We start from the raw sequence: 21,369 nt of genomic DNA, 5'->3' as shown, positions 1-21,369 counted from the left end.
CATTGTACTGTCTCACTGGAGAGGGATCTCAAATTCATTTTCTTGTTGACTATGGAATTACTCCTCTCTCCATGACTCCTGAAGTCCTATATGGTTTTATAGCTGTATCTAATAGCTATCTGATCAAATTCTTAACTAAAATAATAAGGTATCATATGCCTTTGCATCTGCATCCTTTGATTTCTTGTTATTAGTCCTCACTGGTGTAGATACATATAGATTTTCTTATTTATTATCTTAAGTTTACTCTAGTTCAAGATATGTTTAGCAAATTGTAATTACTAGTATTTCTTTATATATAACAAAAAAATTAATCAGTCCATCTTTTCATTTCCAATTCCTTAGATATGATTCTGGTTCTCCCTTAACTTACAAAATATAATTACAAGTCATTCAGTAATTTTATTAGTGAATACCCTGAAGACTATGGGATGCATATCTTCTAGACTGGCTCATCTTTATATATTCTGTTTCTTCATGTATTCCCTTACCTGCCAGATCACCAGATATAGTGACATAATCTTCATTACTTAATTATAATTATTAGTCAAGGGGTTTCTACCCCAGACATATAGCTTCCGAGCAGTCTGTTGAACAGATTCGCAACAAGTTTAAAAAATAAAGCATTTGGCACTGGGAATATTATCTGCTAGTCACCTAAGAAGAACAGTAGGAGAATAAATACCCATTTATTATTTGGAGAATGCTATCTAATGAACAAGCATAAAGACAGAATGGAGGCTCTTACATGCATCCATTGCTAACATTTATTCATTTTTGAATGCACTGCAGTTTAAAGAGTTTAAAGTACTTTTTCCCTTAACATATAAATCATGCATGTAGGTATATGTATATCAAAAACGTTTGTATGTTCTTTATGGGGGCAGGGGGTTTCTTGGAGGGAGGAAGATAAAGGGGGAGGGGGGAGCTTGAAATTCCAATGAAACCTAATTTGCAAGCAATTTGCACTAGCAGCTATAAATTTCACTCAAGAGATTTCCAGGTGCTGGTGCACATCTATACATGGGGAGCATTTCCGAAGAAATGAAATTTAATGGCAGCAGTAAAATGAATCAGAGGCCTTATCTTGATGCAGGATATTTGCATCCCTACTCTCTGTGAATCTTTACTCCATGGATGCATCTTTTGCTTTTGCACAGTCCTTGTTTTTTTGAAAAGAAAGCAGACGAACAGGCTTTCTACTAATGAGTTACACTAAGAGCCTACTGAATTTCCAAACATACATTTCATGAATGCACTTTTCCTTCACAGAGGCAGTTCTTTAATTCAGTTTACTATACACGTAAATACATACTATACACATATACATGCATAGTTGAAATCAGAATCCTTGAACTATGGGCACTGTGCATTCATGCAATGAGACATCCACCATAAAAATATTTAAATGGAAATGGTGGGCAAAGGGGCATTACCTTATTCTTTACTTTGGATACTGAGACTCAGAAAGGCTTTGGTTTTTCTCAAGGTCACTGAGGATAATCATGGCAGAGTCAAAATTTATCTCTTGATTTAGTGCCAGTTTGTGCCAGCTACCATAGAAGTCCTGTCAGCAGCGCTCCAATCTTGTATTATTCTTGACCTTCCTTTTCTTCTTTTCTGGCAAAGCCTAAATGTCACAAATTGTCTCAGAGCAGACTAGATCTTGCAGCTAGGCTAGATTATCCTATGCAGAATTGTCTGTACTGAAAGTGAGACTTCAGTCTGGGTCCATTTAATGGGTAGTTCAGGAAGGCAGCAAACTGAAATGTATGTGGTGCGTTCCACTTCTCTGTGCTACTGGTTGGAAGAGCGAGAATTTAGTCAGTAATGGGCAGAGCTTTAAAGTCTGCAGAAAAGTTGCAGCAATATGTGGAGCTTTCAGTGACCTTTTCCTTTGTCAAGGACAAGCGTCATGTCTGTACTGAGTCTGGCCGGGAGAAGCCGTCATGTTTGCTGCAAACAGCAGCCGAGCTGGAGGTTGTCTTGATAGGTTTCTTGATGTCCCAGGCTGTTGGAATGAAGTTTTATAGTTCTGCCCCTATTTTCAGAAGGTTTTATCTCCTCCTACAGGAGGAAATTGCCAGACCAAGACCAGGATTTGTTCCTGCACTTTATGTCTACATTCAGGCTAGGAAGTTGAAGTCTTCCAAGGAAGCAACCAAGTGAGTTTTATCTTCTCCTCAGTGTCTACAGCAGCTTCTCTAGAAAGCTTTATCTGTTTAGAGGATTTAGAGATTAACAGCATGGCCAGAGTGTATACTGTCTCTGGACACACAGATTAAGTGTGAGGAAATATTGGATTCCCCTCAATTTCTATCCTTCCAGCTCTAGATCTGTGATGAATAAGGAGGGGGAGGAGGGCAGACAGGGGACTGAAATGAGAGACGGGTGCTGCAGTGTCAGCTAGCTGGGTTTCTGTGACACAGCCCCGTCATCAGGGACAGGATTGCAGATAGTGATGGAGGGTTTATTACTGACGGAGCCTTTGTCTTTACACTTTTGCCCTGGACAGTCATGAATAAACAAGTAAAATCTGAACACTGTGAAAAATAAAAAAATGCCTTTCTGAATTTCAAGAGCCTCACGTGCTAGTTCAGAAGAAAACGATCCCAGCTGCCAGCATTTCCAGGAGTCCCAGATATCTCCTGCAATGCAATTATGCAGGCTCAGTAGAAAACTATTCTGCACATTTGGAGCTAAAGGACAATATAATAAATGACTGCAGTGAACTACATTGCTATTGCATCAGATTGCATCTGAATCCACTACTAGTGGGTTTTCTGGTGCTGGAAATCTGCCCTTCAGGATCTCATTGTCCTCTTGTTTGTTTGCTTACATCCTCCTTGATACTGCAATACCAGTGCGAGCCCAAGGTGGATTAGAAGCAGCTGTTTTGTAGCAAACAAACAAAAGCCTTTGTCTATTAGCCGTTATCACTTTTTTCCAGTGGGAAAAAAAAGCCAGCTGTCTGTTTGCAGACAAGCGAAACTTCATCAAATGGCTGAACTTTTTACAAACGGAAAATGTGGAGCTTGATCCAAGTGTGATTTCAGGAAAACCTGATATTAGTGGAGCTTCATTTAGTTTGAGGAACAACACTAATTCCTGAAGCTCATGAGACAGCCTGTAGGTCTAAAATCTCTAAATATTGCTGATGTTATTATCACTGAAAATATTTCAGTTTTATTGTGCTACTGCTCTGCTCACTTGGAGTGTGTCAAAGACTTCTACAAGCCTGACAGGAATATATTGAAAACATCATTTCAATAAATAAGCAGCATAACATAATACGACTAAAGCTTGAAAGGGAAAAATGAAGTGCAAAACTGTCTGGCACAGTGGAAAACTAAAATGTAAAAAACTGAGTCTTGTCCTAAAGGCATTTTGTAGTATATTGAAACTTTTCTACAAATGATCGTGCTAATTGTACCTCATGATTTCTGTGGCTACAGGGGAATGGGGAATACAAGGCAGTCTCTTCTGCTGTGGATCTCCCACTCTCAGTCACAGTAGATGCACTGAAAATGCAAATGGGATTTAGACACCCAGACCTTAATTTACCTGTGTAGCTCTAACGACTAGATGTAAAATGTACTGTTGGTATGTTCTCTGAAGAATAGGTGACAGAATGTGAATGTCATAATCTTAATCTTCCTTTCACATTTTCTTGTATTTTAATTAAAAGGTGGAGAAATGCAAAAAAAAAAAAAAGGAAAGTAGGACATCTTTCTTCACTACAAGATATCACGCTACCACAAGGTCCAATTAAAATATTGAATTATTAAACTCAAGACATTTTATTTTCATTTATATGGCTGAACATTGTTCTTGAATATACTAAGGTACATCTTTAGGAATAGGCACTTACTCTGTCTTCTTGTGTTTCATATAGGTTTGATTTTACAAATAAAGGTAATTTTGTAAATTAGATTACAAATAAAGGTAGTTTTGTCAGAGTAGACTAGGATGGTCTATAAAATACCTTTGTAAATGGGAACAAACTAAACAAAAAATAACTGCTTTGAGTTCTAATTTACGTGTGTGTATTTTGCACACACTTCACAACTAAAAAGTTCATGTTCATGTGGGGCACTTGCAAAGCCTTGCAAATCCCTGGCACTCTTACTGTGTTACCACACAGGTTTTGACTTAGCTTGAATGGGTGAGCATATGACGGTATTGCCAAGTTTTGAGTCAAGTCATATGCAAAGTCTTATTGAGAGTCTTACGATTTTTTAATAAACTTGTGATTTGGGGCAAGGGAAGACAAGACCTAGAATGACTCCTAGACTGCTTGGAATAGGTTCTATTATGATTAAGGTACCTAGATAAGTGTCAAAGGTATAACAATGTATAAGAATATAATATATATATATACACACACACATGTCTGTGTGTGTATGCGTGTGTGTCTACTATCATTTTGGACCTTTGACAGAATAACTGTCATGTTCAGAAGTTTAGGCGGAAAAGTGTAGTACTCCTTGGAATGCTTTTGCTCAAGCCAGTAGCTGCCAGTTAACTTGTCTGTATTTCACAGCCTGACAGAAGCTCTTAGAAGCCTTCTCCTCTAACCTTGGCTAACCTTCTGTTAAGGTGTCACTACAGTTCATTAGATGATCTGATCCATGGTTCTCATGAACCTTCACCTAAGAGATATCATTGCTTTCAGATCTAAGACTGGAGTTCCTCTTGCTAAATCCGGTTCAGTCATGCATTAAGAGCCAAATTATGGTTTCGAAGGATAGCTTCCACTGGATGGGACAATGGAAAGGAAGAGTAACACTGAAGTAATGTAATCCTTCTCTAAACATCTAGCTCCTGTAAGGGCTCCTTCCTTTCAAGCCAGCAGCTCTCCTACAGAGTGCTCATGCCCACCTTGACAAGTTTACACCCCACGGTTTTCTTCAAAGTGCAACTCATATCTACAAAATGGCATTTGGTATGGTTATGCCAAAGGAAATCTGTTAAGAATTTTAAACCAGCAGCATTTCAACTGCTATTGTGTAAGAAAACCAAAGCACTTCAGTCTTGGTCCTGGAGAATTGTTGAAATCAGTTTTAGCACATATCAGGGAAGGAGACTGGCTTAAGTTCCTGAATGCGCTTAAGGGCTGCAGAGCTCTTCTGGCTGAGATCCTGCCCTCTGACTCAAAGTCCTCCACTTGGAGGTTATGGGTGCACATGACAGATAGATGATCTGGAATTGCGGCTAAAGATTAACTGCACGCAACAAGATAAAAAAAAAAATCTGTTTGGGCAAAATACATCACGTTGGTTGCATTTTCTTCCAGCCCTGTCAGCACGCAGAACATGATTATCGCTATAAAACTAGAGTTCATTCTGCTTCTTTGAACTTTGGACTATACTTTAGAAGCAGTTCACTGCTTCAGATTTGATGCTGTTTCTGCCTTAATGACCAGTGGGGACATGTGCATGTGCAGGCCAGATGAAGGAAGTTCTAATTTAACCTAATTAAAAATCAAGAATATTACCAGTGTCAGTACAGAGCTAGAAAAGATAATTGCTTCAAAAATTGTGTGTAAGAAAAAATGAATTGAATTCAGAAAATGAAAAATTCCACAAAAAAACCTGTAGGCTTTTAAATTGCTCATTCCACACTAGCTAATTAGCCTCTTTGGTTTTGAAAACTGCAATGAAATGTTCTGTTAGCACTGAAGAGATTTTTTTGGTTTTCTCTGCAATCATGAAGTCTTTTGTCTTGGCTTTTTCTTTCCTTTGGCATATTCAGGTTTTTTGCCTTTTTTTCCCCTTGGTCTTTGAGTTTGTCTGCTCTAAAATTAAAATTAAAATCATATTAATAGTTTAGTTCTTCATTCTATCCATGAATCAGCTGAACAGTTGTGCTCTTTCTGTGATTGGATAATTATTCAAAATTATTTGAAAGTTTTATACAAATATCTTTGCCTGTAAATTGATTGTTTTGACTAGACTTTAAACTCAGGTTTTTCTTGTGGGTTTATTATAACGTTTTGTAGAGTAATGTGCATACATATGTAAAAAGCACATAGGTTTTCAAAAGAGATTGTAGTGACAGAAGTTTCTCCCGGGTATCGGCTAGCAGATCCTGAGAAGCTAAATCCAAAGGTAAGAGAATGGCTGCTAAGAGCAGCCTTAACTCTCATGACTGGAGTGAAGGACTAGATCTTCTAAGATGTGACGTGACTATGGACTCAGATTCTCTCCTATCTTCTGATGCTATACTTTAGATAACCACTGATGCTTCTCTAGTGCACTGGAAATCCTGTAGTAAAATGATGTGAATACAGTGGTTCTTAAGCCACTTCTGGGGCTGTTACTAAGGATGCAGGCAGAGGAATGAAGGTATCACCATACCTGTTGTTCTTTGCGTGCCATCTAGGTCCGCATTGCCACAGTAAAAGTTAAGCTGCTTTAGTTAACAGTAAGGAAAGAACAAAAGCAGTTTTAACACCAGTGGTGTTATCATGTTGTAGGTACTCACCTAAGCATTATGTTACACGGTGTAATTGCAGGCTGAATTAGGTCACGCTTTGTCACATGGCTTATTCCAAATTGTAGTTCCTTTTGTTTGATTGTCCTTGCAGCAGTAGCAGCAATGTACTTTAATAAATGAACAAGCTTGGGCAACATTTCCAGAAATGTCTTAAACTACAGAATTAGTCAATAGCAATTCATGCAGCATATGACAGAAGTGCTATTATTGTCAGGGAAACTACAGAGCCTGTGACTGCAACTCATGATTTAATCTGAACAGTCAGTTGAACATAAAATAGTTGTAATAATATTTAAAGCATAATATCCGATACATGTAAGAGAGACAGTCCAGATTCAGATGACTAATAAGGAAAAATAACTACTATTACACTGGGGACATGGATTACTTTTAACTGAGGTAACAAATTTTGTAGGCAGTTCTTAAAACATGCTTGTACACAAATCCCTTTCTCCTGTTACTTTGCTCAGATTCTAGGCAAAGAGCTTACAAACTGTGTACAACTCTACAGTCCCCAGGTGATAAAACATGGAAAAATAGCACTGACTTACTCCAAGTGCACTGCAGTGGTTTGAAGAAACCAACGTGAATCCCAGAAGCAGTTAGTGGACCATGATGCTTAAACTAATAAGCCCTACAAAATTAGCTTGGGTGCAAGCTACAGGGATGCAACTGCACTGTCACTGGCTCCAGATATACTTCATTTGCAGTTCCTTGCAACTGAGCTATATTTGGACTGTTTTCCACTGCACAACGTACAGCATGTCCTACGTTTGTACAGTCCTTAGCATAATGGGACCCTACTCTTGATTGGCCTCTAGATTGCATGGTGATACTAATAATAAATACCAGGAAAATAAATGATCACTTAACACATTTGATATATTTCCTCCAGAACGCAACAGCAATACTAATACATACACCAGCACAACACAAGCAGATTCTGATGTATGCTATGTATTTTTAACACAATGGACTTGATCCAGACATTTCTGGCACCATCTTGTAGTGTCTTCCATCACTTTGCAGTGAAGTTATGTAGGGTACTCTAGATTTGAGGTATCTGTGGTCTAGTACTAAAAGTAATGCAGAATAAAAATCTATGTTATTAGCACTCTTTAGACAACTGCTGTGCAAACAACTGTTTGTTAAAAAAATAGTAAATAAATCACTGAATAGATGGAACAAATATTTTTTGCCCCAGTCTTCATATGCTGTGCTGCGTATGTCAAAACAAATGCAAGTCTGGGAGAGAAATCCACTTTCTCTCTGCTGCCTACTTTTTCATACTTTATGAATAATTGTTTTGGGAAAACTAATATCAAAAAATCAGAATATTTAGTATTCCATTGATGTCCTTTTTATGATAAAGTACTTGGAGTTCTTCTGCAAAAAACAGGTGAAGAAAAATTCAGATGTGCCAGAGGTCTCACCAAAAATTAAACACTGGTACTGAATATGCCAACATTTCTTATGACCTCACCTGAAGGGAGGTTATGGGACAGAAAGTAGTGAGATTGGTAAAGGAAAACTACTACTACTTCATTTATCTGAGATATAGTCAACATCTTAAATTGTCCCCATTCTTAGTGTGTATTAAAATGGTGCCAAGAGGTCCCAACCAGGACTTGGCATTAGAGAGACATACTGTAAGATTGTCTCCTACCATTTTACAGACAGCCAGAGCAGGAACAGAGAAAAAGGAATGAACTCAGGATAACTTTTACAGTGGGTCACAAAACTGCTGTTAAATCTGTGGGTGGCATTTGCTAACAGCATAGTCTGAAGGGACAAAAGAAAGGGAGACTGATGAAGAAGGAGTATGAATTAAAAAAGAGAGGACAGTGAAAAGGAAGAGCATGTGAAGTGAAGTGAAGCTGAAGTGACTGTAAAACAACCAATCGTTAAAAAGAAAACAGTGTTGAAAGTAAAACTACAGGGGAAAAAAAATCATATGCTTATATCATCAGTAGGTGCCTGATAATTCTTGCTGGGGCTGCTTCATTAGGTTCATGTGCCAACCTTTAGGTTCAAACAGAAGAATGACTGCCTGTTAAAACAATCTTGGTTTGGTTCAAGGTGAACCATGTCTGCACTTTCAGGATGTTTTATACCCACCTGCCTTCAAATAAAAAACAAAGATGGTGTCAACTTCTGTGCTGGCTTAAAATGATGCCTGTTGATAAACTTTTATTAGTCATCCTCAGATAAGAGTTAAAAAAAAAAAGCAAACAAAAAAATGCAGTCATGATTAGAATTTCATGTATATAAGTTATGGCTGTGATTTACTACGTATTTTTCAGGCATAGGAGACACTATATTCTTCTCCCCAAACATCAAAGAGATTAAGACAGACAGCTCTCGGCAGAAGCCAATGGAAGGAGCAGAAAAAAAAAGCAGTAAGACTTTTTACTTAGATAACTTTGCTAGGAAAGAAGTCTTTTCAAATACTTTAAAGTTCATAGATTTGGTGAACTTCCTAAAGGTGTGGCATGGAAAAATGTTGCTTGACATCCTGTGTCTTATCTGGTCTAGTAACACATTCTCTTCCCTGGACTTACAAGATCCAGCTCATCTCATATGCAGGCAAACTGCTCCTGCAGAGGTTTTTTTCTCTAGATCATTACCTCAGTATCTCGCCTTTTACTTGCCAAGCTCATTTGGTATTGAGGCAGGATTCGTATCATCCTTCACTCTGCAACTTTGAGAACAATGTTGAAATTAAGCACGATTCCAGGGGGTGATGCTTTGCTTTCTGCTGCCATGGACGATCAGCCTGGGTACACGGTAAAGGGTAACCACTTGTTTGTGCAAGTGACTGAAAGCAGTTTTGCCGAGAGAGATATTTGGGTTGTTTGAAAGAGCGTTTAATCTGAAAAGGTAATTACTGTTGTCTTCTTTATTATGCAACTAAAATCTATGGAAAGAGAATCATATCACATCTCAGTAGCATGCAACTGGGTGGTAGAAACTGGGTTGAACTAGACAGACAAAAATAACTTTGGGAGGAGTGGACGAAGGCTATGGATCATGTGCTGAGTTGTTTAATGTTGACCTATCCCTATGGCAGAGAGTTTAACAGGTTCCAGTACAGACTTGCACGCAGCATGTACAGCTGTAATTACTGTGGGAGGGTTAGAAGTCCCTGTGTGTTCATAGGCTCTGTGTGGTGTCTGCTCATAAAAGCTGTAATGTCTCTCTCCGTGGCTAAAGACCAGATTTCCTGAACATCCAGTGCCCCGTTATTAGTAATTAAAAACAAAAAGAGGAATGGGATACACTAGGTGGAAAATACGACATCTGAGGTTTCACTGGAGAAGTTGGTTTCGCTTGCAAGTAGAAAGGAACCAAAAAGTTGTTGGCTGAGGTGCTGTGAATGCTTTACTTACTTGTTTAAACCTATGAATAAAGGTTGTGTTTTCTTCTCCCTTAAAGTGTTAATTTTGTATGCATACTCATGGCTTCTGAGAGGTAAACAGTCACATTCCTCATACTTTCAAACTGTGACTGGGCAAATTTACTTGGCAAATTTACTGAAGACTAATCCACTGAGGATTATTAAAACTCAATGATACCATCTCTAGTACAGGGTGTTCCTGAGCCACAACTTCTCAGAGAGCTGGAGAGCATTCATGCTTGCCTGGTTTACCTTCCTTCTTTGGTGACTATTATTAATACTGCACCTTCATCCACATGCTCACCCTTAAACAAACTTCTCCTCCCTCCCCAAAAAGACATCCCCCCAATATACTTCTCTTCCTTCCCAAATAGGTGGGGACTGGGAAATAAATGTGGGAGAAATCAGAGAACAACAAATGAAACGAAACGGCCTCAAGTTGTGCCAGGGGAGGTTTAGATTGGATATTAGGAAAAATTTCTTCACTGAAAGGGTTGTCAAGCATTGGAACAGGCTGCCCAGGGAAGCGATTGGGTCACTGTCCCTGGAGGTGTTAAAAAGACATGCAGATGTGGCACTTCAGGATATATTTTAGTGGTGGACTTGGCAGTGTTAGGTTTACAGTTGGACTTAATGTCTTAAAGGTCTTTTCCAACCTAAATGATTCTATGATTCCACAAAAAAAAAAGAGAGAAGAATAAGGGGAAATAGCATAGAGGACTCCCCATAGCAATCACCATTCGTGGAGCAAGAACTCGGGTCTGATCCAACCCATCTGTTTTCATGGTGTAGCTACGAAACCCTATGAATGTAAGTTTGTTTTTCTCAGGAATGGTAATATTTTGTTTTTCCAAGTAGATCAGTTGGTCTAGTCGAACAGAGGCAATAAACACTTCTCCCCGTCTGCAACAGGCACTGCAAAATTCAAGCTAAATATAGAAGTTGTGCTGTGAATCCCCCTTGCTTTTGACACTCGGTCAAACGATGGAGTGCGATAGACAACTGCGCAGCGGTGACATGGTGTCATTCACGGGGGAACGACGGGCGAGCGCCATTGAACTGGAAGCGTCACGAGGAGCTTCTGTGGGGTCCGTCAGTTGGGCGCTACGTTCCTGCAGCAGTTACGCTTTTTTGCTCCCACGGCAGTTCTCCGGTCTCACCGGTGAAACGCACATTTGGAGGCCAGACACACGGCGGCCGCCAGCTGCCGCTGCTCCTCTGGGCTTTACAGACCGGGTTCGGTTTCAGTTTCTCCCCGGGGCGGAGAGTCGGGGCACCCAAACACCCGCTGGTTGTTTCGCTTCTCAGCCGGGAACCCGGCCCGCTCTGCCGCCGCAGCGACGGGAACATTCACCCTCCCTTCCCGTTTCAACCCTTCTCCTCAGAGGCCGACCAGCGCCGCGGCCCAGGGGAGTCAGGCCGGCCGGCGGGGCCCAGCCCTCGGGGACGCGGCCTCGGCTGAGGGGGGGACGGCAGCGGTTCCCGGGCCGGGGCGGGCGGAGCGCTGCCAAGGGCGGGACGAAACCTGACGGCGGCGACGGAGGAGGAGAGGGAGGGGGCGGGGCGGCGCCGCGCCGGAGCGTGGCGGCCCGGGCCCTCCCCCGCCGTCTGGGGGCTGCTGCTCCGCCCCGCTCGCCCGCCCGGCCCGCCGCTGCCGGCAGCGACTCCATGCGCTCGGGCCGCCAGTGCGCAGCCGCGGCGGAGCCCAGCCGGGGAGGAGGAAGCGGCGCGGCGCGAGGGGAAGGAGGCCGAGGCCGGCGGAGGTGGCTCATGGCTCCGCGGGCGGGCGAGCGGATGAGGCGCGGGTGTGCGGGCCGCTAGCGCTCCCCGAGGCCGCAGCTCCGGTGGGCGAGGGGGCGAGGTGCGGCCGGCCGGCCGGCCCCTCTTGCGGCGGCGGCGGCTCCCGGCTCCGTGTCGGGGGCGCGGCGGTGGCAGGTCCGGCTCCTCGTCGCCTCCCTGCGGGCTGGTGTTATGGCCCCTTGGGGGAGCGCAGAAGGCTCCCCGGCTTGGAGGTCAGCGCAGCTCCTGCTCCTCGTCGTCTCCTGCTGCGGTAGGTACCGGGGGGGGGCGGTGACGCCACCCCTCCGTCTCCCTCTCCCGGGCCGGGAGGCGGCCGCCCGCCGCGGCGGAGGGGGAACAAAGCGGCCTTTCTCCCGGCCGGCCGCCGGCGGCGGGGTCCCCCGGCCCGCCCCGGGCCCTGGCGCCTCCCGGGACCGCCGCCGCCTTCCCCGCCCGTGGCAGCCCAGCCGGTGTCCCCCGCCCCCATCCCCGACCTCCCCTTCGTGCTCGGCTACGCCTGGAGTCGCTGCGAGCTTTTTTCCTATCTGTGGGGGTGGGCGGAAATCTCCTCAGGGAAGTCCTTAAAACTGCGGCTGGGATTCGGCCCAGCAGCCCTCGGCTCTCGCTCCGGCAGATGTGCGTTGCCGGGAACTCCGGAGTTGGCGTGGGGCCGCGCAAACAAACCAGCCCCAAATCCTCTGAGTCACGAATAATCGCTGTCTGTGGATCACGGGGATGCTTGGGAGACGTCCCGCGTCCGGCCGGGCTGTCGGGGCCGGGAGGAACCCCTGGGAGGGCCGATGGGGTGCAGGGACCGGGGGACACACACGGTGGGGGCTGGCGCCGTGCGACGGGTTGGTGACACATCAGCACAGGCCTTGAAGCCCTTCCAGGGACCTTTGCTTCTGCTCAGCCTGCTTTCAGTTCGTACCCAGGTGGCATTTCATTTATGGTTATAAACCCATCTTTGAACAGAACTGCTCATGGAAAATACCTGTGTAAATGTGCTGGGGAATGTGCTTATGTCGGCTCTTACAGCACGTAAGTGGCCCGGTAGTACACAATAGATCAAAACGCAGATACTTGACAAAGAGAGTTGTCACATGTTTTCTGACGGAGTTGTGTTTGTTTTGCGAACTGGAGCGCAGGTTGTGTCCGTGGGCCCCCGAGGCGAGAAGCAGCCTCTGGCACGGCGCTGGGCATGTGCCCTGCAGGGAGCAGGACAGCAACAGGGGCCCTGGCTTAGCAGCTACTGAAGTAGATGCCTTGCTTTAAATGTGTGATTGAGCCTGTGAAATTGGAATCTCTTTTACTGGCTGGGAAAACAAGCTTGAGTCTGGAACATCAAGATATTTCAGGTTTGTCAGTGCTGCAAAGATCAGTGCAAGCTCTTAAGTGTACATGTGCCACATAAATTTGTAAGAACGTTGCCCTTTTGTATTTACATGAGTGGAAGGTAGGGTTCTTCAGAACTACAGTTACACCAGTACTTGTAACTGAGCAGTTACAGTGCTGTAAGTTAATTTTTGAGGGAGCCTACTTGCATGAGCTAAGAAAGGTACTGACTGGTCTTTTAAATGCACACCAAGTCAAGGAAAAGAGTTTTAATATCTATATTAAAAATTTGATAGGTCAAAAGCTAAAGTGAAAAGCATAACTGGAAAGGAGTTGGTTTATGGTAGAGCAGGAACTGGCAAATCTCAAGTCTGGATATATTAAGCCGTCCTTATGTTTGCATACTTAACGTACTTGAGAAATTTAAGTTCTGTGCGAAGGTTTTTAACAAACTCTGTATTAGTTTATTATACTCTTGACAGGATTGAAATAAAAAGTAAAAATTATAATTGTTGTGATGTACTTTATCAGCCTGACTTCAGTAGATAGATTCGGACTGTGGTGCTGTAACTTAGGCAGTACTGTCAGCCTAACCACTATAAAAATTTAAACCGCAAGCACAATCATTAGCGAGAGAGAAAACAACCAAATAAAATTCTTGCTAGGTAACATTTTTCATAGGCCTTTAATCGAGGCTTTCCAAAGTTCAACCATGAATAAAGGCTTCATAAGTTTATTTTGCCTTTCTGAGAAACACATCACCATCCATTATCGCCACTGCTGGAAAGGAGAAGCTGCTTCCAATTTCGATCAGTGTGTGCAGCCTTATTCCCATGAGGGATTAGTTTCTCTTAACAGTTTTTATTACAGATGTCTGAAGTTCTGACCAGTTTCACTGCTCAAAGGAAAGGAACTTTCTCCTCCCCAGGCTAGAGCATCTAAAACGAAAGCAAGTGTTCGCTGTGTAGTGGAGCCCTATCTCGAGCCTCATTTGGTTTCTCCTGTTTGTTTCTTTTGGGAGAAGGAAGTGGGAGTGGGAACTATTCTCTACTAAAGAATTTTACCTTCCTGTACAACTACTTTTAGCTCTTCCAAACCAAACTAATTCAATATCAGCATGAATTTGATAAAAGCACTGCTGACAGCAGAGCTCTGGACAGTGATGTTGATCCTGAGCAGAACCTTGTAGGTATCATTATGTTACTGCGTGTTAAGGCTTCAAATACAGTAGTCAGTACTCAAGATAAATGCATGCTTGGAAAAGCAGTAGTGCATCACTTTGGTTGTCTCCCCTTATGCAGTTGCACAGCTGTAATATCTAGAATTTTCCACTAATTAAAGTACTAAATTCACCAAGGTTGATACGTGGGCATTGAGCTCTCCAGAGAATGTTTCTCTGTTTCCCTGTAGTTAGTGGATTTTTCAAACCTTCCTTCTGATGATGACTATAATTATAAAAATTTGAGAAGGAGGAATACTGATGAGTGAAATATTGGAATAGCACAGGCTAACGAGAATTATAAGTTGGTGGGGTGTTGGGCAATGGTATTTGTTTTTAATATGTCTGGCCTTCCTGTTGGCTTGAGAGTTTTATATCCAAGGAATAATTGTTTGTGTGTGTCTCTATATAATGCTGGCATGGCTGTTACTGGGACAATATGAAGACATTTCTACATATCTCAAAGGCCCGAACTGTTGCCTGAGTTCAAAACAACTGTATGTGGTTCAAGGTAGTTTCTTTTGGGGGAAAATGTCATTTGAGAAATTGGTCCTGTTCTTGCGGGCAGTATTTTTCAAATCAAAGTTTGATGATTTATCAACTGGATATCAAATGAATCTTACTTGTTTTCCTGTTAAAACACAGGCTTAGGTTAGAGAACTGAATTTCTAATGTTACCATTTTGTTTTATTTTTATTTAACCCTTGGCAGGATGATGGTTCATATCATACTGGTACTGTGATGCAGCATTTTTAGGACCAGTTTGGGAGGGATTGGTGTTCCAGAGCAGAGGTTGAGTTATGAAAAGTCTCTGAAGTGGTGCAGTGCAAAAGTTAGGACATGCCTTCCTTTGGAATGGAGTCCAGAAGCATGGGTGCTTGGCTTCTTCAGATTTCTGGAAAGTTGAATTTTTTATAGTCTTAACTATACTTGTCACCCCAATGTATCGATTTGAATTTCTGTCCCACCAAACAGAAGACTACAGGGAACTTTTATAGTGTTCTTTACAGTTGGTAGTAGTCAATGCAGTAGTACATTAGGCAAATTTCCCTGTTTCTGGCTTCACCAGATGTAATGAGTATAAAAGAAAAATATTTACAGTAGTAGGACAGTGAGACTAAACCAGTTTGAAGGTAGAAGTGGGGACAGGTAGAGATCCGTCTTAATTCTCCTTATCTCCAGGATAGGTTTGGCTTTAGTGAGTACTTTTTGAAGGACCGATGAGCGGAGATCAGAAAATTATTATTGCCAAAAATTGTAGTTGAATCAATGTTGTATGTTACTACTGAGACTGCAATGCTATTGACATTATTCTAGCCCATTAAAGAAAGACATATTGCACTTACATAAGCACTTAGTTTTGGGTTAGAACCATTCCAGGTTTCTGTGGTACAAATGTTGCTTGAGTTTACAATGAGACGTATATATAATTCATTGTTCATTTGGCTTTAAGATAAGGCGGGTAGAATTGTCATAAAAGTTCACTGGTCAGGACCCAAATTTTACTTACGTGTCAGTTTGCTAATGATAGTATGAGGAAGAATAAATAGTTCTTCAGGTTCATTCACCTTGTTTGAAAGAATAGCCTGAATCATGTAAGCAAATAGTCTGCCAGCCAGTCGGTTTATTTAATTTTCTGAAGAAGTTGAACTATAAAGCCAGAACAGACTGTCCTAAAGGAATGTCTTGGCTTAATAAATTATTGTACCTTAGACTCTTGAATGTCACTCTTTAGCGATACTTTTGTTATATACTGAATGGTTATATTTTGCTAAACTGTAAATCATATTATTGGCAAAAGTGCTGCATTTAATTTATTAGAATGGTTTTGTAGTCCTTGAAGTGAAAATGTCCTAATTTTAATGCCATAGAAATTTATTTTGTCTAAGAAGTTGATCTTATGTCAAGTTGTGCAAGTACATATATAATCCACTGGCTGGTCAGAGCCACAGTTAGGTCTGTAGTCAAAGTATCTATGAGGTCACATGGACAATATTTAATGCAGTGTTCACTTGAGGCAAGAAGAAAAAAATCACATCCTAGACAACCTTGTAGCAAAAAGAGTTGAAAATTTAATCTAAGGTAGTTGGTGTGATTGTTATTATGCACTAAATGACAACATTGTCAGCTAGAGGAAGAGCAGAGAGGTACTTGTAACCGGAATCAGGGCAGAAGCCACCTGACTCCATTCCTGTCATCAGAGCAAAGCATATAATTAGCATGGCTTTTTCAACTGTTTCTGTCATTGCTAGGAGAGGAAGAGCTCTGCTGGGTTAGTGTTGGAAGGGCCCTACAGGTGAATCTGTTTGACTCCTTTGCTTTAGTCATTTCTATTTTAGTGTCAAATAGATGTAAACTGTGTGGGTATTATTTTCAACTAAGCCCTAATGTATTGTTTTATATTTGTCCTGGCTAAAACTTGCAATTGTGATCGGTCTTGTGGTTCGTTAACAGATCTCAAATTTTTACTCCTAGTATCTTTGGTATGTTAGGTACATTCCTCCACGCATCAATTATCTTTTACCATACGCCTCAGTTTCCCAAGCTGTAGACATTATTTTCACACTTATTAAGTATAATTTGCTAATTTCCTTACAGTTTTTTTTTTTTTTAAATTCATGAGTACTGTTTGTACTGTGTAAATAGTGTGGTTTTGCTTTCCTAGATATCTCTGCATTTTCCAGTTTTAATGTTCCATTTATATCATCCCGGATATTTAATGATGCTAAATACTGGAACAGCTGAGATACCTAGGTAGGCATTAATTGAAAGAGTGTGATTTGTCAACAGCCTGGGATTTTTTTCACTTCAGAATTACTAGCTGTAACATTTTGCATGACCAATTATTACTGAGGTGTCAGTTGGTCAGCAAGATTCAGCCTATTTAGTTTACCTGGTTGTAAGAAAACACTGGGTACCACTGCCTTTGATACTATGGAACTTGGTTCTAGATCCGAGTTCCTGTGTTTACCCCTCAGTAGAAATAAATGCTGGGGGTACTGATGGATGAAAAGCTGGACATGACCTGGCAATGTGCGCTTGGAGCCCAGAAAGCCAACTGTATCCCGGGCTGCATCAAAAGAAGCATGGCCAGCAGGTTGAAGGAGGTGATTTGGCCCCCCTGCTGTCCTCTGGTGAGACCCCACTTGGAGTATTGCATCCAGCTCTGGAGCCCTTAGCACAGGAAACACATGGGCCTGTTGGAGGGGGTCCAGAGGAGGGCCACAAAAATGATCAGAGGGCTAGAGCACCTCTCCTATGAGAACAGGCTGAGAGAGTTGGAGAAGAAAAAGCTCCGGGGAGACCTTATTGCAGCGTTTCAGTACGGAAGGGGGGCCTACAGAAAAGACGGGGGAAAAACTTTTTAGTAGGGCCTGTTGTGATAGGACAAGGGGTAATGGCTTTAAACTAAGAGAGGGAAGATTTAGACTACATAGAAGGAAGAAATTTTTTACAATGAGGGTGGTGAAACACTGGCACAGGTTTCCCAGAGAGAGGTGGTAGATGCACCATCCCTGGAAACATTCAAGGTCAGGTTGGATGGGGCTCTGAGCAACCGGATTTAGTGGAAGATGTCCTTGCTCATTGCCAGGGAGGTTGGACTAGATAAGCTTTAAACGTCCCTTCCAACACAAACTCTTCTATGATTCCATCTATGATATGGTAACACACCCTGAAGAATTGTGTTGTTCTGACTTAATTTTTTGTTTTGTTTTGTTTTCTACACTTGATTTTTTGTTGCAGTTGTTACTTTACTAATGCTTTATTACATGAAGGTTTACAGTTGCATTGAAATATATAGTATTGATTCTTGTGAGTATCTAGGCTTAAAGTACTAAATTTAGCATAATTGACAGGTGAGTGCAAATACTTTCGAAAGCACTATTCAAAATTGTAGTTCTGACTTGTTTCTCTGAACAGATGCTTTATATTTGGATATACTGTAACTTTTGCTACATTGTTAACATGTTGATGATGTGTTTTTAGCAAAACCAGCATGTTTAGTAGCTATCTGCTAGTTGTTTTTTTTTCCCCTGCTATTCTACTGGACAGTATGAATTCTATGTTTTGAGGGAATTCCTGTGTAAGTTTCTCATCTGTCTTGCAAGGAACAATTTTCTGGAACTAATAAGAAAAAAAAAAAGTTTAGAATTCCCTTCCCTCTCCCTTCCCTCCCCCCCCCCTCCTGACTTACTGGTTCCTGGAAGTAAATTAGCAGGCAAGAGTAAGAGTCCCCAAAAATTTAAGCAAGTTTGCAAGTAGACCATATTTTTTTTGGAGGGGGTGAGGAATTCACACAACAACATTTGGTTTAGTAGCTTGAATTGTCATAAAGTGATCTCTCTCTTCATTTAAGCATCTTTTGATTCATCAGTGCTTTCCCAGATACATTTAATCAGTTGTGGAATTTTTTTATGTGCAAGAGAGCTGAACTTGCTCGCTCTTAGTGAACTATAGGCTTTCCGCAAAGCAGTGAAAGTGAACTAGTTGTGTTTCTCTGTAAGTGGAAAGTACACTTGACCTATGTGTTAGGATGTGAACTACATGTTTTCACCCATCGTGCCTAAAATTCATGACTACCCTTACCTTAACCTCTGAGATGTTTCCTCTGCTAAGTGGACTGACTGACCCCTGGGACTGACTGGGTAGATCAGAGCAGACTAAATTTTAAAGTCAGCTGCAGCCAGAAAACAGTAGAGTGATCCTCACAAGCAGTGTGAGCATACTTTGGCATGGGGTAGAAGCCTATAATGAAGCAGCTTGTGTTTAAAAGGTAGGAAAAAAAATGACTGTGACAGAGGTTCCTGTAACTTGGTTTTGTGACTCTGGCTTTGTCTGAACCTATGGGCGGACGTAGATAGGTCCCTCAAAGTACAGATTGTGAGAATAGTTCTTTGATGGGGAAAAAAAAAAAGGGATTCTGTTTTTCCTCTAATTTATACAGTGTTACTGGTAATAAGTTTGTTCTAGACGATGTCGCTTAAAAATCCAATGATCTTACTCGTTTAAGGAACTGCTCCTTTAGAAAGAACTTTTTAGTCACTGAAGGTGAGCAGTTCAGAACAGAAAATGGAAGTCTTGTTGATGCATCTTGGAGAGGGATGGCATCTGCTTCCATTCATCTGCTCTGGCTTCTAGATTTTAGCTGTATATGAATTTTCATAAGACTTTGGTTAGCACCTTTTTTTTTTTCTACATTTTTCAAAGTGTATTAGAATCCAGTGAATTAGTATATGCTGATAGGGTGCTTTCCTTCTATGAAATTGTATTTTGAGTATCTCAAGTGAAAGAAAGTAAGAGCTTCAGTTAGGGATATTGTACTAACCGGAACCAAGACAGATAATTAATAGGTCACATACAGTAAACAAATTCATATATGTAAGTGTTCCTCTTATCGTATGATTTTAAGAGGAGGCTTTAACCTTCCTCTCCTTTTTTTCCTGCACATAGAGCTCAACAGAGTAATTTTCAAAGATAGAATGATTCTAGGGTCCTAATTAGCATGCTGTTTTATTCATAATATTGTTGTGTTTACTCCAGTCTGCTCTTCATACTACTAAGCAATTACGTTTTTCCATTTGCTCTCTTCTAAGGAAGTGCTCAGAGACAGTGCACAGGGATTTAATTCAAAATGTGTTTCTAAACCGTATGGAAATACTTGTAACTGGACTTGAGAGAGTACATACTTCATTTTTTCCACAGTTGATAATTTTTTGAAAGTATGGAGACAGAACATTTCTCCTTTCCATGATGTAAACATCAGTTTAAATATTCTGAAAGAGATGCCTGTTGGTGAGTCAGGAAGGTGAATGATAAAATCATCAGTCACATATCTCTTGATCAGAGAGACCTGCAGCTGGAGGTACTGACTGGGATGGATTTAAGTAGTCGTGTAATTAGCAGAAGTAGCTTCCCTCATCAGAGCACCTTGATTGTTTGTTTCCTATCTAAAGGTACTGAAAGAGCAGCTAGTTCCATGGCTAAAGCTCAGCTAGTGTCTGTGGTTAGAGATATCCATGAAGACTGGAGAGCTGGGATGGCAAGGGAGGGAAAGATTGGGATGTCTTGGGAAGACAGGTTCACGGCTAAAGGTGGCGGAACTGTTCTTCAGTGTGGAAGAGGAAGGCAAGCCGTCTGGGAGAGCAGCTACTGTTTGAGGCTGTGCAAGTGGAAGGGAGGAAGGGAACCAGCCCCCTTTTATTTTAAGGGGTGTTTCTTGTGCAACCTGATCTAGGTAGACCGGCTTTGGCAGGGCAGTTCGACTAGATGATCTCCAGAGGTCCCTTTTAACCCCATATCATTCTGTGATTCTGTCGTGGTGGCTGAGTGAGCATCTAATCTCAGTCTATGAGGTTACTCTTACGAGTTATCAGCAAGCAAGAAAAGGGGTTTGAGTGCAGGAGGAGCTCAGAAATCGCATGAGGTCTCGCTCTCAGGCAGGGGGATGTTACAGAAACATTAGGTTCTTGTGTTTTACCTGTGCTTTAGCAAATAAGCAGATGAACTAATAGAGGTTTTTTGAACATTTTGTAACTTGACGTATGGCTTTCGTCAATGTTTTGAAACATCCTTTTTTGTGGCTCTGCTGTGTGTTCCTCTTTCTGGCTGATACTGGCATTTGGCAATTGTGCGCCCTTTAGCAGCTTTACTGCTGGATGTCCCTGGGAGCTGTATGTTTCCAGAGTCCAGTTACTACTGACCGCCCTGTTGCTGCTGATCCAGCTAACGCTGTTTCCAGTGCCTGTTGCCTAGATGTTGCCTAGCTTGTCTCCCTCCAGTCCCTGATTTTTGTGTCTGTCATCTGTGCACACTGGAACAAAGCTTCAGTGGTATCACAGTTCTCATGTAAAAGGCAATCCAGTGATAATGTTACTGGTCTCTTCTTAGGTCCCCTGTTTTTTTTCATCCATTGTGGCAACCTGGGACAGTACTGTTCTTACAGCCCTTTTGCCTTTACACTGGGGATGAATAAGGCTTGGGAGAAGGACTATGCCTTTATCCTCTTGCCTCAGTGAGGAACACAGTCTGCTTTCCCCCACTGTCTGTTGGAACAACACAGCTTGTGTGTGGTGCCTTTGGGGTCCTTGAGGAGTTTTCCAGGAATAAGAGATCCTCTGTTCTAAATGTGTAGATTAGAGCA

The 21,369-nt window shown here is 41.9% G+C and overlaps 1 protein-coding gene across 1 annotated transcript in view; it reads left to right on the top strand.

Moving 5' to 3' along the window:
- The first annotated feature begins 11,866 nt into the window (after positions 1-11,866).
- LRP12 (LDL receptor related protein 12) overlaps positions 11,867-21,369 on the top strand; it is a 48,170-nt gene continuing 38,667 nt past the window's right edge. The window contains exon 1 of the mRNA XM_074145299.1: positions 11,867-11,945. Within this exon, the coding sequence (XP_074001400.1) occupies positions 11,867-11,945 (79 nt within the window). The remainder of the gene's footprint in view (positions 11,946-21,369) is intronic.

The sequence above is a fragment of the Numenius arquata genome, chromosome 3, assembly GCF_964106895.1.
Source record: "Numenius arquata chromosome 3, bNumArq3.hap1.1, whole genome shotgun sequence".
NCBI classification, from domain to species: Eukaryota; Metazoa; Chordata; class Aves; order Charadriiformes; family Scolopacidae; genus Numenius; species Numenius arquata.
This window is presented reverse-complemented; position numbering and strand designations above follow the sequence as displayed.